This window comes from Oryx dammah, unplaced genomic scaffold, assembly GCF_014754425.2.
Source record: "Oryx dammah isolate SB20612 unplaced genomic scaffold, SCBI_Odam_1.1 HiC_scaffold_19, whole genome shotgun sequence".
Taxonomy (NCBI): Eukaryota; Metazoa; Chordata; class Mammalia; order Artiodactyla; family Bovidae; genus Oryx; species Oryx dammah.
Window position 1 is genome coordinate 45800149 of NW_024070203.1, and position 12843 is coordinate 45812991.

Here is a 12843-nt window from a genome sequence, read left to right on the forward strand (position 1 = left end):
CCCAAGATAACATCAGTCCTGTCTGTAAGAAGACTCTGTACAGAAACCTTGAAGATGGCAGTTTAGAGGCTCATTAAGGGACATTCAAGTCTAAAGGGACACCAAGTCACTTTGCCAAAAGGTGGCTTTCAAGCACTTGAGAAAAGGCTGAACGGAGGCAGAAAGAAAGGGAGTGGCGTAAGGAGAGGAGGGTGACAGAGGCCAGGATGGAGGGTGGATGGGAAGCATGGATGAGGGAAGGGGTACCGTGCTTGCTGTCAGTGAGGGGGACAGGCTGGTTACGGATCTTGGCTGTACACAGCTGACTTCATTTTTCATGGATTCCGTACTGGCGAGCTGGCCTACCCGCTAACATGTACTTGTCACCCCAGAACCAATACTCACAGCACCATCGTCATTTATGGATACGTGTGGGACAGCAAAACACGTGAGAAGCCCACGTGCACCTTCCTACCCGCAGCTGAAATGAGGTGACGTCAGTTCTTGTTTCAGCTCTCACACTGCAGACAAGTGTCCTTCTCGTGGACTCCTTAGTTCCACGTTTTTCACACTGCTGTGCTTTTCATCAGTGACTCTGCTGTTTAAAATGGTTCCTGAGACTAGTGCTGAAGGGCTATCTGGTGTCCTAAACAAGTCAAGGAGGCTGATGTGCCTTGTGGGGGAAACTGTAAGTTAGATAAGCTTCATTCAGGCGTGAGTTACGGTGCCGTTGGCTTGGAGTTTGATGTTAATGAATCAACAATATATACTACAGAAGGCGTCCTCAAACAGAAACACACATGGACTGACTGATGAAAATGTGACAAGAGGCTCAAAGAAACCAAACACTTTATTTCTCCTAGAAGCAACGGTTCACTATTTGCCAATTCAGTGTTGGCAGTAACTTTGCTTGCTTGATTAGTCAGTCCAACTCTTTGTGACCCTGTGGATTGTATCCCAGGCTCCTCTGTACATGTGATTCTCCAGGCAAGAATACTGGAGTGTCTTGCCATTTCCTCCTCCAGGGGATCTTCCTGACCCAGGGACTGAACCTGCATCCCCTGTGGTCTCCTGCATTGCAGGCAGGTTCTTTACATACTCAGCCATCAGGGAAACCCAGTACTGAACACACAGTGTGAATAATGGTAGCTGACTGTATGGGCAATAAAAATGGCAGTGATTGGGGAGGGAATCACAAAGGCAACAGACTAGACCAATAAGCAAATGGCATGACCTCCATCGTGCGGATCTAGATCTATGTATGGCCTTCTAAGTTACTTTACATAGGATATCAAGGAGGAAGAAATGATGAGACAGGTTAAGTGGATACAGTGAAAGCTGACAGCTTGTCTGCCCCTTACCTGTGTGGGTACTCCAGGCCTCAGAGTCAAGTTCACATTTGAAACATTGCTGATTTGATTCATAAGTGGCTGGCGATTCTAAATGCATATACATGGGAATCAGTACACTTTTAAACAGAATATATTTTACTTCAAATTCCCACCTCAAGAAACCTTCCCCAGCCCCCAAACCCAACATCCACATGCTGCTAGATATTGAAACCACATGGTATGTAGCTGGATACCCTTGTAAAGCTAATTATCAAGTGATGCTTCCCATTGCTTGTAGCTGAGAAGTTATTTTGGACAGTTTGGAAAGTACATTGTTTGCAAGGGAGAAAAAGAGTAGAATGATCAGAAGAGGAGGCCAAGAGGAAGACTAAGGAAAAAAGCAGAGGGAAAAAAATGAGGGGAGATTTTTTAAGTCCACAATACTGTTATTTACTATATGACAGAAATCTGTCCAGGCTTGTTTCAGTGAGAACATACTTTCTTGAGCAAAAGAGCTACTCTTTAACATACCACCCCTCTCCACCATTCTGCTAAAAGCCATGATTTTGATCACAATATAGGACTCATGGCAGGGGCTCCCGGTGTCCTGGGTACTCACTTGGGGCCAGAAACTGTGCTGGGTCCTGTCAACCCATACATAGAGCCCTAGACTGTTAACAGCCCCATTTTATAGATGTAAACACTGAGGCTTGGAGAACTCAAGGTTAGCCCATCAAGCCCAAGCTAGGAAATCAGAGGAGAGCTGCTCTGGCTGGAGTGGAGTCAGCAGAGGAGCAACAAAGAAGGGAAGGAAGAAAGCAGAAATGAGCATGAAAGCTGTACAATCATGGCAACATCTTCACTGTCTTAGGACAGAATGAGACTTAAGCCCCCAAAAGGAACCCCCATTCTTGTGCCATCTTACATCCACCTTCACTGTGTCTCCCCACCCTGACTTTCTGGGTAGTAGCCAGGAACACACCTGCTGTGCTTGGAGGCGATGCTGCAGTTGAAGCCTCAGCTGGTTGGGCTGGCTCTGCACAAGGCCCGTGGGCCTGAGGCCAGGCCGGGGTTGCATGCGGAGGGTGGCGTAACTGGGCCGCTGTCCCATGGTGTGGAAGCTTGGATCCTGCATGGGCGTGTAGCTGCCCTGGGCCACCTGCGCCTGAGACGCGTACTGCTGCGGGAACACGGGGGTCTTCTGCTCTAGCATGAGGCTGGAGTCCTGACTGGAGAACTGCTCTGGGTCCACACCTTGGCTCTGAAGAGAAAGCCCCCAGGTGACCAACACATAAATAAACCCAGCAGCAACCGCAGAGTGAACGTAAGACCTTCCTCTCACTGCCCTGTCTCTGAAGCTTCTGTTGTTGTACTTACCGCACAAAGGTACTTCTACCCTGCCTCCACTTGTCTTCGCAGAAAACACCTCTTTGTTCAAAAGATCCAGTTACTTGAGGCAGGAAGCAGGGTTCAGGCCTGACTCCCAGCAACCCTCCTTCCCAGGGAAGGGGGAAGTCGTCATAAGTATAGAGAGCCTCCTACTCACACCGCCGATCTGACTAAGCTGAACCTGAAAATGCACATGTCCCCCAGGTGTGTTCAGTGTTCTGACTGCTTACTCACTTCAAGTAGACAGCTGCCTTGATACCTGGCTGGGGTCAGCAGTGTCGGGGTGCCCACCGCTATTATTCTCATTTTGCAGATAGTTAAACTGAGACTTGGAGATGTGCGGTAAACTGCAGCAAGCCTGTCTGGCAGGTAAGGAGTAGGTTCCAGTCGAGTCTGTGATTTAAGACCTGAGCCGCTCACCAGTGTGACACACTGCCTGTATCTGACTGTTCTCTGTGGTCATCAGAATTCCCTACATGGTCCACATGCTGCCACCATCTTATTCCCTTTTTTTTGGCTATGTTGGGTCTTTGTTGTAGTGCAGGGGCTTCTCTAGGTGTGGCACAAAGGGTTAGTTGCCCTGTGGCATGTGAGATCTTAGGTTCCTGACCCGGGATGAAACCCACGTCCCCCTGCATTGGAAGGTAGATTCTTAACTGCTGGACCCCCAGGGAAGTCCCACCATCTTATTTCCAACTAGATGTATCTAATGTGTTGGTCCTTCTTGACTTCTTAGAGCTACTCCATCTATCTGGCTCAGAATGGAGTGGGTACAGAAAAATCCAGAATTTCCCAGGGGTGACACCTTCAGCCCAGGTGACCCTAAAATGACTGCAAATCCGAAGGGTGCACTTGGCTCATTCTTTCTTCCTTCTGCTACGAACCTCCCAACAGAGAGGAGGGAAGGACCCAACTGCAAAATCATCTCTCAGGTGTGCTTTAACCACAGTAACATCCTTGGTTTTCCTTAAGCTAGTCTATCCATGTGAGAGCTGGCCTGGGGCCACCCAGAATCCTGCCCTCAGATCAAGTTTAACCGTGAGAACTGGGCCCATCCTCTTGTACGTAAGTTTTAAAAATATGAAGCCCACTCATGGGAACTATTCACTGTTGATTACTGCTCTAAGTATATCCACAAAACTATCTCAGATCTTGAAGTATTGGCCCATCTTTAAAAGAGAAAAAGTTTAAGTAATTTCCATTTTTCAAGAAAACACATAACTCTGATGACTACGAATAAAGCCCATTTGTGTTCTACATTTCCCCAACTTCACCTAATAATCATTATTTCTGTAATTCAGGTAATATGACATTATAAGGATGGATTTGATGAGACAACACAGAAACACAAATTAAAAAAAAAAGAAGACTGAAGATATTAAATGATGAAATGATACCAGTTTTGATAAAAACAATGCTTGAGTCACGCAGCAACCCCAAGAATTACATCTTTAAATGTCACTTAGGCGAAACTCAGGGATAACAATCCTGAATGCTAAATTCTCACCAGCACTAAAGGCAAAGCAAACCAGCCACACAGGAAATATTTCAACTCCATTTTCCTCTCTTGATTTATTCAGGTTATGTCATGCAACCTCAAGTCATCTCTTTCCATTCTGCTGTTCTCAGTATGAATTGACAAGTCTTAACTCCCACTTCTGTCTGCTGAATGTGGGGATTATGACAAGACTAGTTTTAATGCTTCAGAGAAAGTCTCTGATGACTCGGCACCACCCTTCTCACAGACCCTCACAACACCTCATACGTCCAGGAAGCAGATCAAACCCTGGAAGGTACTCTTAGCAGTAAGAAATAAAGATGATTCATGATGAGAAAAGAACACGGCAGCGAGCCTGTGATCTTTCTACGGGGAAAACAGGATGCCTGCTTCACATCAGTTGGGCTGCGTAGCCAGACTGAGAAAAGTCCTCCAAGTTATTTCATGAGACTCTGTTAGGTTATTGTATTGTTGCTATAAAGTACTCTTAAATGACTATGTCACCAACTAAATCAACTATACAGGCTTCCCTGGTGTCTCAGATGATAAAGAATCTGCCTGTAATGCGGGAGACCTGGGTTCGATCCCTGCGTTGGGAAGATCCCCTGGAGAAGGGAACAGGGGCATGGGGAGCGGGGGAAGCAATATAAGCCCATGAAGATTGGCTAACTTAACCTTTAAAGTGACTTCTGCTAACTTATATGCAACCTGTTTTAGCATAAGTAGCTTCCTGTCACCAGCTCACAGATATAAGATGAAGGATACTGGTTTTGAGATGGAAGGTTCTAGATCGCTGAGACAGCAGTGGTCTGTTCCTGGCCTCTCTGCTCCTTGTGTGTTCCTCTCTGCCATAGTCAAGTGACCTGGACTTGAGTTTATGCCTTTTGGCCCAATAAATCCAAATTACAGGTAAAATTCATTCTTGGTCGTTTCCATTCTGGGGCAAAAGTTGATTTGGGAGTAACAAGGAGAGGGGGTGACAGGAGACAGGGCTCCTGGTTATGAGGGAATGGCACGTTCTAAAAAGCTGACTGCCGTTTATGTGCAAGCAGGAGAGAACAGACATCTGTGTGTCCCTGCGAGCTTGGCCTCCGCCAGTCTCGCAGTGCGCCCACCTGGCTGACGAGCTCGGGTATCCCCAGGGCTCTGTCGATCTCCTCCAGGCCATCGAAGTTCCTCAAGGCCAGGTACAGCTGGTCCAGGAGGGCTCCTTCATCACTCGGAGACTCTGCTGCGGGATGTGGACACAGCAAGTCGTCGGGAGAGCTGCCGAATGGCTGCCTGTAAAGAGACAAACTTTGTCTCATGCCCACAGAAAAGTGAGTTGATTAGAGAACATTTTTTTCCCTCCTTAATAACAAAAGTAGTAAAATACAGTACCAGTCAGATACAAACAACAACCCCCACATAATAGATATGTGTTATTTAGTGCCTAACAGAGATAGCTGCGATTCATGGGGTCGCAAAGACTCGGACACGACTGAGCGACTAAACTGAACTGAACTGAACAGAGATAGGGGGCTTCCCTGGTGCTTCAGTGGTTAAGAATCCACCTGCCAATGCAGGAGGAGATCTGGGTTTGATCCCTAGGTGGGGAAGATCCCCTGGAGAGGAAATGGCAATCCATTCCAGTTTTCTCTTGCTTGGAGAATCCCTAGGGACATAACTCAGCAGGAGCCTGGTGAGTTAAAGCCCATGGGGTTGCAAGAGAGTCAGATACAACTGAGCGACTGAACAACAACAACGAAGATAGGTGAGACACACATTAAGGCACTGGATGTTATGACCGTTGTTTTTATTGCTCCTGCTCTAAAACTGGCAAAGCTGAGGCTTGGAGGGCTTGTCAGACTCTGTGGTGGAGAAGAGACAGGCAACACTACAAAGCGGGGGTTCACCACCGGCTGGGGTGACCACTGTGTTCCCACAAATCCACGATGACTCTTCAAGCATATGTACTCATATATTTGCTTTGCCCTGAAGCAGTCCAAGGAGTTTCTGGGATTTTAGCAGGAAAGGCTAATTGATTACAGTTTCATTTCTCACAAGGCTTGAATGACCCATCTGAGAGACACAGTGAGCATGAAAGCTCCATTAATTTTTTTGAACTCAGCTGCCATTAGACTGCACTTGGCTGGACTAATAGGATATTTCTCCGTCATGCATAAGTGGGGTTTGTAAACATTTATGAAAATCCTCAAGAAGTGTGGCTGTCAGGCTACCAAGTTAGTCACGAAAAGTCGACCATGAACGTGTGGATTACATCTGTTGTATATTTTAGGCGATAAAACTATAACACTACAGTCCAAATTCAACGGTACAATAAAGTCCTGTGATTTAAATTAACTGACAACCTTGGGGAGTTAAAAAGAGTTTCTGAGTTACTCAAATATTGAAAGGGGAAATGATCCTCTAATTTGTCCTCTTAGAGGTACTAAGATGGTACTGATGTTTTGTAGAGAATGAAGTTTACAAGTAAGCACCCTTATTCTTAGGGCTTCCCTGGTAGCTCAGCTGGTAAAGAACCTGCCTGCAAGGCAGGAGACCCAGGTTTGATTCCTGAGTATAGAAGATCCCCTGGAGAAGGAATAGGCTACCCACTCCAGTATTCATGGCCTTCCATGGTGGCTCAGATGGTAAAGATTCCACCTGCAATATGGAAGACCTGAGTTCGATCCCTGGGTTGGGAAGATCCCCTCGAGGAGGGAATGGCTACCACTCCAGTATTCTTGCTTTGAGAATCCCCATGGACAGAGGAGCCTGGCGGGCTACAGTCCATTGGGTCACAGAGTGGGAAACAACTGAATGACTAAGCACAGCACCCTCATTCTTAAGTGATGATAGATTCACATAGGGATGACACGCCATGTTTTCTGAAGCTAGTTCTGTGCCATTTTGGCCTAGAATCCTGAAGTGCTGAGGATTTACGCCAATAGTTAGTTTCAAACAGTTCTAACCCAGTGCACTTAGAAATGATCTTCCCTCTTCATCAGCCCCAGTCATTTGTAAAGAAAACCACCCAGTAAGTGTGCCCTTCACGAAACTGTGTGCTTGTAGTCCTTGGCTCTCCGAGCTCACATCCCATGACCTGAGAGGTTCCATGAGAGGCCTTGCAGCCAGGGCCTCAGTTCTCAGGAAGACATCAAGCACCCGAATAGACTGGGCCCTTCCTGTTTCCACATGCTCCCAGAATTAACTTTCTAAACACAACTGTGATCAGATTACTCTACACTTAGGGAGTGGGAGGAAGGAGCAGATCAGAACAGTGGCAACAAGGAGGAGAAAAACCACAGCACTGCATGTCACGGAAGCAAAGAGCAGAGGAAATTCCCCAGAGAGGAATGACCAACATTCAGATGTGGTACATTTCAGGAAAAAAGAGCTCAAGTCAGCCAAGAGTGGATGCTATTTACCACCTTCTCTTAGGCCTGAGACCTCATTCCCCAAAGATGCTAGTTAATATTTTCTTTCTCGAGCTTTAATTCATAATTTTCAACTTCTGTTTCTTCACAAGCTTTAAATCCCCACATAGCCAGAGCCCCCACCTCAGGTCTCTACTATGAAATCGAGTCCCTCTTAAGCGGAGTGAGGCTGCAGGAGCTCTGTGGGAAGGCAGGCGCCCTGTATGCATCTGCCGGCATCAGCTGGAAGAGAAGACCCTGTCTGGTACTGCAGGAGACAACTCCACTCCAGGGAGGGCACATCCCGATGCTTCCAGAGAAAAAAAAAACTACTGCAAACGTTTATTGGCATCTAGGTGATTTCCTACATAATAAAATAACCTATTTTTTGGTTTCATGATTTCCTTTTCTTTTTCTAATTAAAAAAGTTAAGCTAATGCATGACCTAGATTCCTACTTTGGTCAAAGCCCTCTTCAACTTGAGCTGGGGCCTTGGGAATACTGTCCTGCTCAGTCTCTCTCTGATTCTCCTGATACGATGTTGCCAGGTTCCTTTTCCCATTACTGAGCTGACTCACAAAATCCCAGGCCCTGGGAGAGGGCGCTGGTGGTGGTGGACACACACACTTCAGTAAAGCCTAACCTGTCCCAGTGTGGAGTAGAGCCCATGGCTCCCCTGTGGGTCCCCACTGCCCTGGGCAACTGGCCTTTTCCTGGAAGATGCTGTATACCCACCATAATGCCAAGGCTTCCCATTCTATGTTTCCCACCCTCTTCTCCACCGTGACCATTCTCCTCCAGGCTCAGTGTGTCTCCTCCAGTCACCCTTGGCCACGCCCACTCTGCTCTCGACTCCAGGACCACTCATGGTGCTCTGCTGACTTGATGCCGGCATTTACTTACAAACCTCAACTGTGCCTGGTGAGCATCTTTAGTCTCTTTGTTGGCTTGGTATCCGAACTGTGTAAGTTCAGCGAGTTCCCAGTTGGTAAAAATAAAAGGTTCTTGATCTAGCCAGGTTATCATACCTTATGCTCAGAAAAATACATTTTTATGTTCATAAAAATATATTGCATTGTGGCTTGGTATCATAAATTTGGGCATACCATGAGTTACAACACTTCTCTGAGAAACATCATAATACATTTGGCTTATAGAAAAAATAGTGATCTGGACTTTCACTTCCACCTTTATAATGACCGCCAATATGATGGAGAAAATTTTTTCTTACATTTTGGGCAATTATAAATATAGTTACAATCTAGATGGTGGCTGACAAATATAGTATTAAGACAAGGATGAAATTCAGAGGAATAAACGGAAGAACACACAGAAGCTCCAGGTTGGCAAAGTAGTAAGGAATGAGCTGGCAGAAGACAGGTCCATCATCAATAAAAATCTTTCTTTTTTTAAAAAAAAATTATATTCTATTTGAGTATAGCCTATTAATGATGTTTTGATAATTTCAGGTGGACAGCAAAGAGACTCAGCCATACATATTTATGTATTCATCTCCCTCAAACCCCCCTCCCATCTAGGATGCCAAATAACATTGAGCAGAGTTCCCTGTATAGGTACTTGTTGGTTATCCATTTTAAATATATATGTCCATCCCAAACTCCCTAACTATCCTCCCCCACCAACAACCATAAGTTTGTTCTTTAAGTCTGTGAGTCTCTTTCTGTTTTGTAAATAAGTTCATTTGTATCATGTCTTTTTAGATTCCACATATAAGGGATGTCATATGATAAAAAACCTTATTTCTTGAAATCTATACTTTTATTTATTTATAGACTACCAGGACATTAATGATGGTGATAAGGGGAAAAAGACAAATTCTGAGCTACTGTTTGAGAAATTAGAACATTACCATCACTTTTTACTTGTATTTTCAAAATTTTGCAAAAAAGTAGCAGCTACTATATGATGAAAAATTAATAGTCAACCACGAAAACTTTACTCTTAGACACATTACAAACAAAAGAACACCAAATTAACTCAGAAATTCTGAACTTAATGTGAAAGAAAGTCTTTCATGAAAGGCAGCTACTGTTCACTTTTACATACATCCAACAGAAATTATAAAAAAAATCATCTATACATTTGGGGCTATATTTTAAACATCTCTTTTACCTACCAGATGAATAAAAGGAAAAAAAAAAACCACAATGAAATGACAGCCAATGGAAATAAAATTATAAATAAATGAGGGTGTGACTATGTTAGAAATTTAAGGGCTAAACTACTCTCTTTTTGAAATGTGTATATATAAACTAATGCTGGGTTCATGAAACATTAAAAAATCTATTCCTAAATAGGTAGGCAGTAAAAATATAAAATATTAATGGTGATATTAATGCTTACAAGGGGGATTTAAAAAAAACACTGCTTTTCTTTTATTTAAAAAGAGAGACATGGTTGGAACCCTTGTTGTCCACCATCTCTGGATTTCTATGACAATAAGACTACCATAAATTTGGTCATAAATTTCTTCTAACTGAATTACTTAAAATAACAGAAGAAGAGTTAAGTGGCTAGAAAAGCTGAAATAACTTTAAAAATGGTAAAAATGTTCTGTTCTGTCCCTAGAGTTCTTATACAAAGACAGTAACACCAACAATATGAGAAGAGGGTCAGAGCAGAGTCACAGAAATGCCCCCAGCACACCGAACAGCTAACTCTGTAACTGGCTTCAGCATGTACTCTGGATTTCTCCTCTTTTGCTTTTTAGTTGTTGCTGTTGTTTGGCCTCCCTGAGTGGCTTGTGGGATCTTAGTTCCCTGACCAGGGATTGATCCCATGCACCCCTGCCATGGAAATGCAGAGTCCTAACCACTTGACTGCCAGCCAGGAAGTCCCCATTTTTGTTTTAACAGAACCCTCCTCGACTTGGGCAACAGTGAAAATCCTAACTTTGGGCCTAGTTTTCCCCTAGAAACTAATCTTAGATATTTCATCCAAAACCAGCTCTCCGGGGTTGGGTTTACTTTTTTTACTATGTGCAAGTTTCCATGGACATGGGTATGTTTTTAACAAACCAAATAAACATATTTAGAAAATGCACATACTCACTGGTACCATGAAATCAGACTTAAAGAGCCGGAAGGACCCTGAGAAAGTACTGCCTCTAAGGATGACTACAGTGGTTATTTATATGATGCTCTATTCCCAAGCAAACCCAGTGATGCAGGCCACACACCGCCCTTGGTACCCAGTCCAGTAAGAGCCACTCTGACTGTGGTTCTTCTGATGTTCTCCCCTGCGACGTATAGTCGAAGACCAGAGGTGCTAGCATCATTTGGGGCTTGTCAGAGACGTAGAATCCTGGACTCCACTCAGAACTGCCGTCCAATGAGACCCCGGAAGCGGTGCACAGGCACCGGGGGTCTGAATACACTAGTTTCTCCTACTAAGTGAATGGAATACAGCTGGTGAGCACCTTCTCTTATCTCCCTAAACAGCTGTTAAGCAGTTGCCCTGGTCTTTATTTTCAGTGAAATAACTAGTTCCCAGCTTTTTCTTACCCAGCCTATTGCTAAGCTCATATTCATCTTATGCTATTTTTATTTTTATTTTTTAAACTTCACTGAGTGCCCTGAATCCTGCATCACTCTATTAAGATACAGAAGGAAAACAGGCTCCACAAGACAATTCTGAGCTACACGAAAGCATTTCATCCCAGGGTAGGAGTCATTTTAAAACCTGTTTGTTTTTTTAAAAACAAGAACCTCTGGAAATATTCTGCCCTTATGAAATTTCAGAAACTCTGCTTTTATTATTAGTGAATTTGATAAAAGTACTTTGTAATTTTAGATTTGAACAACCTCCAAAGGACAAAATAGTTCAGTCTGCAGCAAGGTCCTCGCTAGCCTCTAACCTGAACTCTTTACAAGCGAGCCTCAAAACCAAATTCCTCCAGTTTGTTTCCTAATGTTTACTTCCCAGAACACACTGCCGGCATCCTTTATGTGCCCATGCTGACTCCTGCTTAGTATGCCAATTATCTCCCTCCCTTGCGGCTCTGTGCCCACCCAACTGGCTGAGCAGCACCATCACACAGGCCTCAGGGTCACCTGTGAGACACTTGCTTCCAGTGCTTTGCTAACCCTGAGATTAGCATATAACACAATGTGATGCTGTCTTTCCAGGGAATAATGGAACAACCACCTTCGAACTAAAACTTGAGCAACACCTAAGCCCCCACGGACAGGTGGATTTTATCCTGAAGAGTCGGGGCTTGCTGCGCCACAGCCACAAGAAAGAGCTGACTGTGTGTGGAGGGGAGGGGAAGGGGGGGGGCTGGGCTGCTCTGAGCAGACCTGTGAGCGGAAACCCTCACCCCTTCAGAGACCAATGCAAATTCTCTCCTAAGAAAAAGTATCCTCAGTTTTAACCCCAGATGTTTCATTGACCAAGAGTAACTAGAACTCCCATAACTAGAAAGTAACTAGAAAAACTGCCATAATACTCAGGGAATGGGCCACCAGAAGCAAGAGTCAGTCACTGATTTACAACTGCAAAGAATCCAGATACTGGAACTCCCAAATCAAGAAATGTCGAAACAAAGGATGAATGTCATGTTTAAAGACATAAAGGTGGAATCAAAAATAAGCAAACCACAAGAGACCATGAAAAATAGTAAGGCAAATAGAACTTTTAGGAATGAAGAATGTAATTGGATCAAATATAGCTAAAGAGATAATTAATGAAATATACATATGAATAAATTATCCTCAGTGTAGTACAGAGAGACAAGGAGATGGAAAATGGAAGATGGATAAAGAAATAAGGAGGGTATGAGTTCTAAAAATATCTAATGTAGAAAGTTAACATGTCTTGCCAGAATCCCAGAAAGAAAGAATAAAGAAAATGGAGGTGTGGCAGTATAGAAAGATAATGGCTAAAATTTCTAGAACTGATCAAACACATGTATTGACAGATTTAAAAAACAAGCACAAGATATACCAAACACCAAGTAGTATAAATAAATCAATTCACATCTAGACACACTACAGTAAAACTACCATATAGCAGTTACAGAAATATTTCAAAAGCAATTAGAAAAGATTGCCTACACAGAAACAAAAATGATTAGATTAATAATCAGAATCAAAAAACTCAATCAAACTTGATCATATATACCACTTTCTTTTTCAAAAAACTTCAACAGCTTAAAGAAAAAAGGCCAAATGCTTCAGAGTTTGGAATTTATGACCCTCTATAAATCTGTTCCATTATTAATCTACTC

General features: G+C 43.8%; 1 protein-coding gene across 5 annotated transcripts in view; it reads right to left on the reverse strand.

The window, feature by feature from the left end:
• NCOA2 (nuclear receptor coactivator 2) overlaps window positions 1-12843 on the reverse strand; it is a 283927-nt gene that overhangs the window by 12782 nt on the left and 258302 nt on the right. For all 5 annotated transcript variants that reach the window (XM_040261360.1, XM_040261357.1, XM_040261359.1 and 2 more), the window contains 3 exons: window positions 5313-5478; window positions 2293-2571; window positions 1341-1418 (listed from right to left, as the gene is read on the reverse strand). In XM_040261360.1, the coding sequence (XP_040117294.1) occupies window positions 1341-1418; window positions 2293-2571; window positions 5313-5478 (523 nt within the window). The remainder of the gene's footprint in view (window positions 1-1340; window positions 1419-2292; window positions 2572-5312; window positions 5479-12843) is intronic.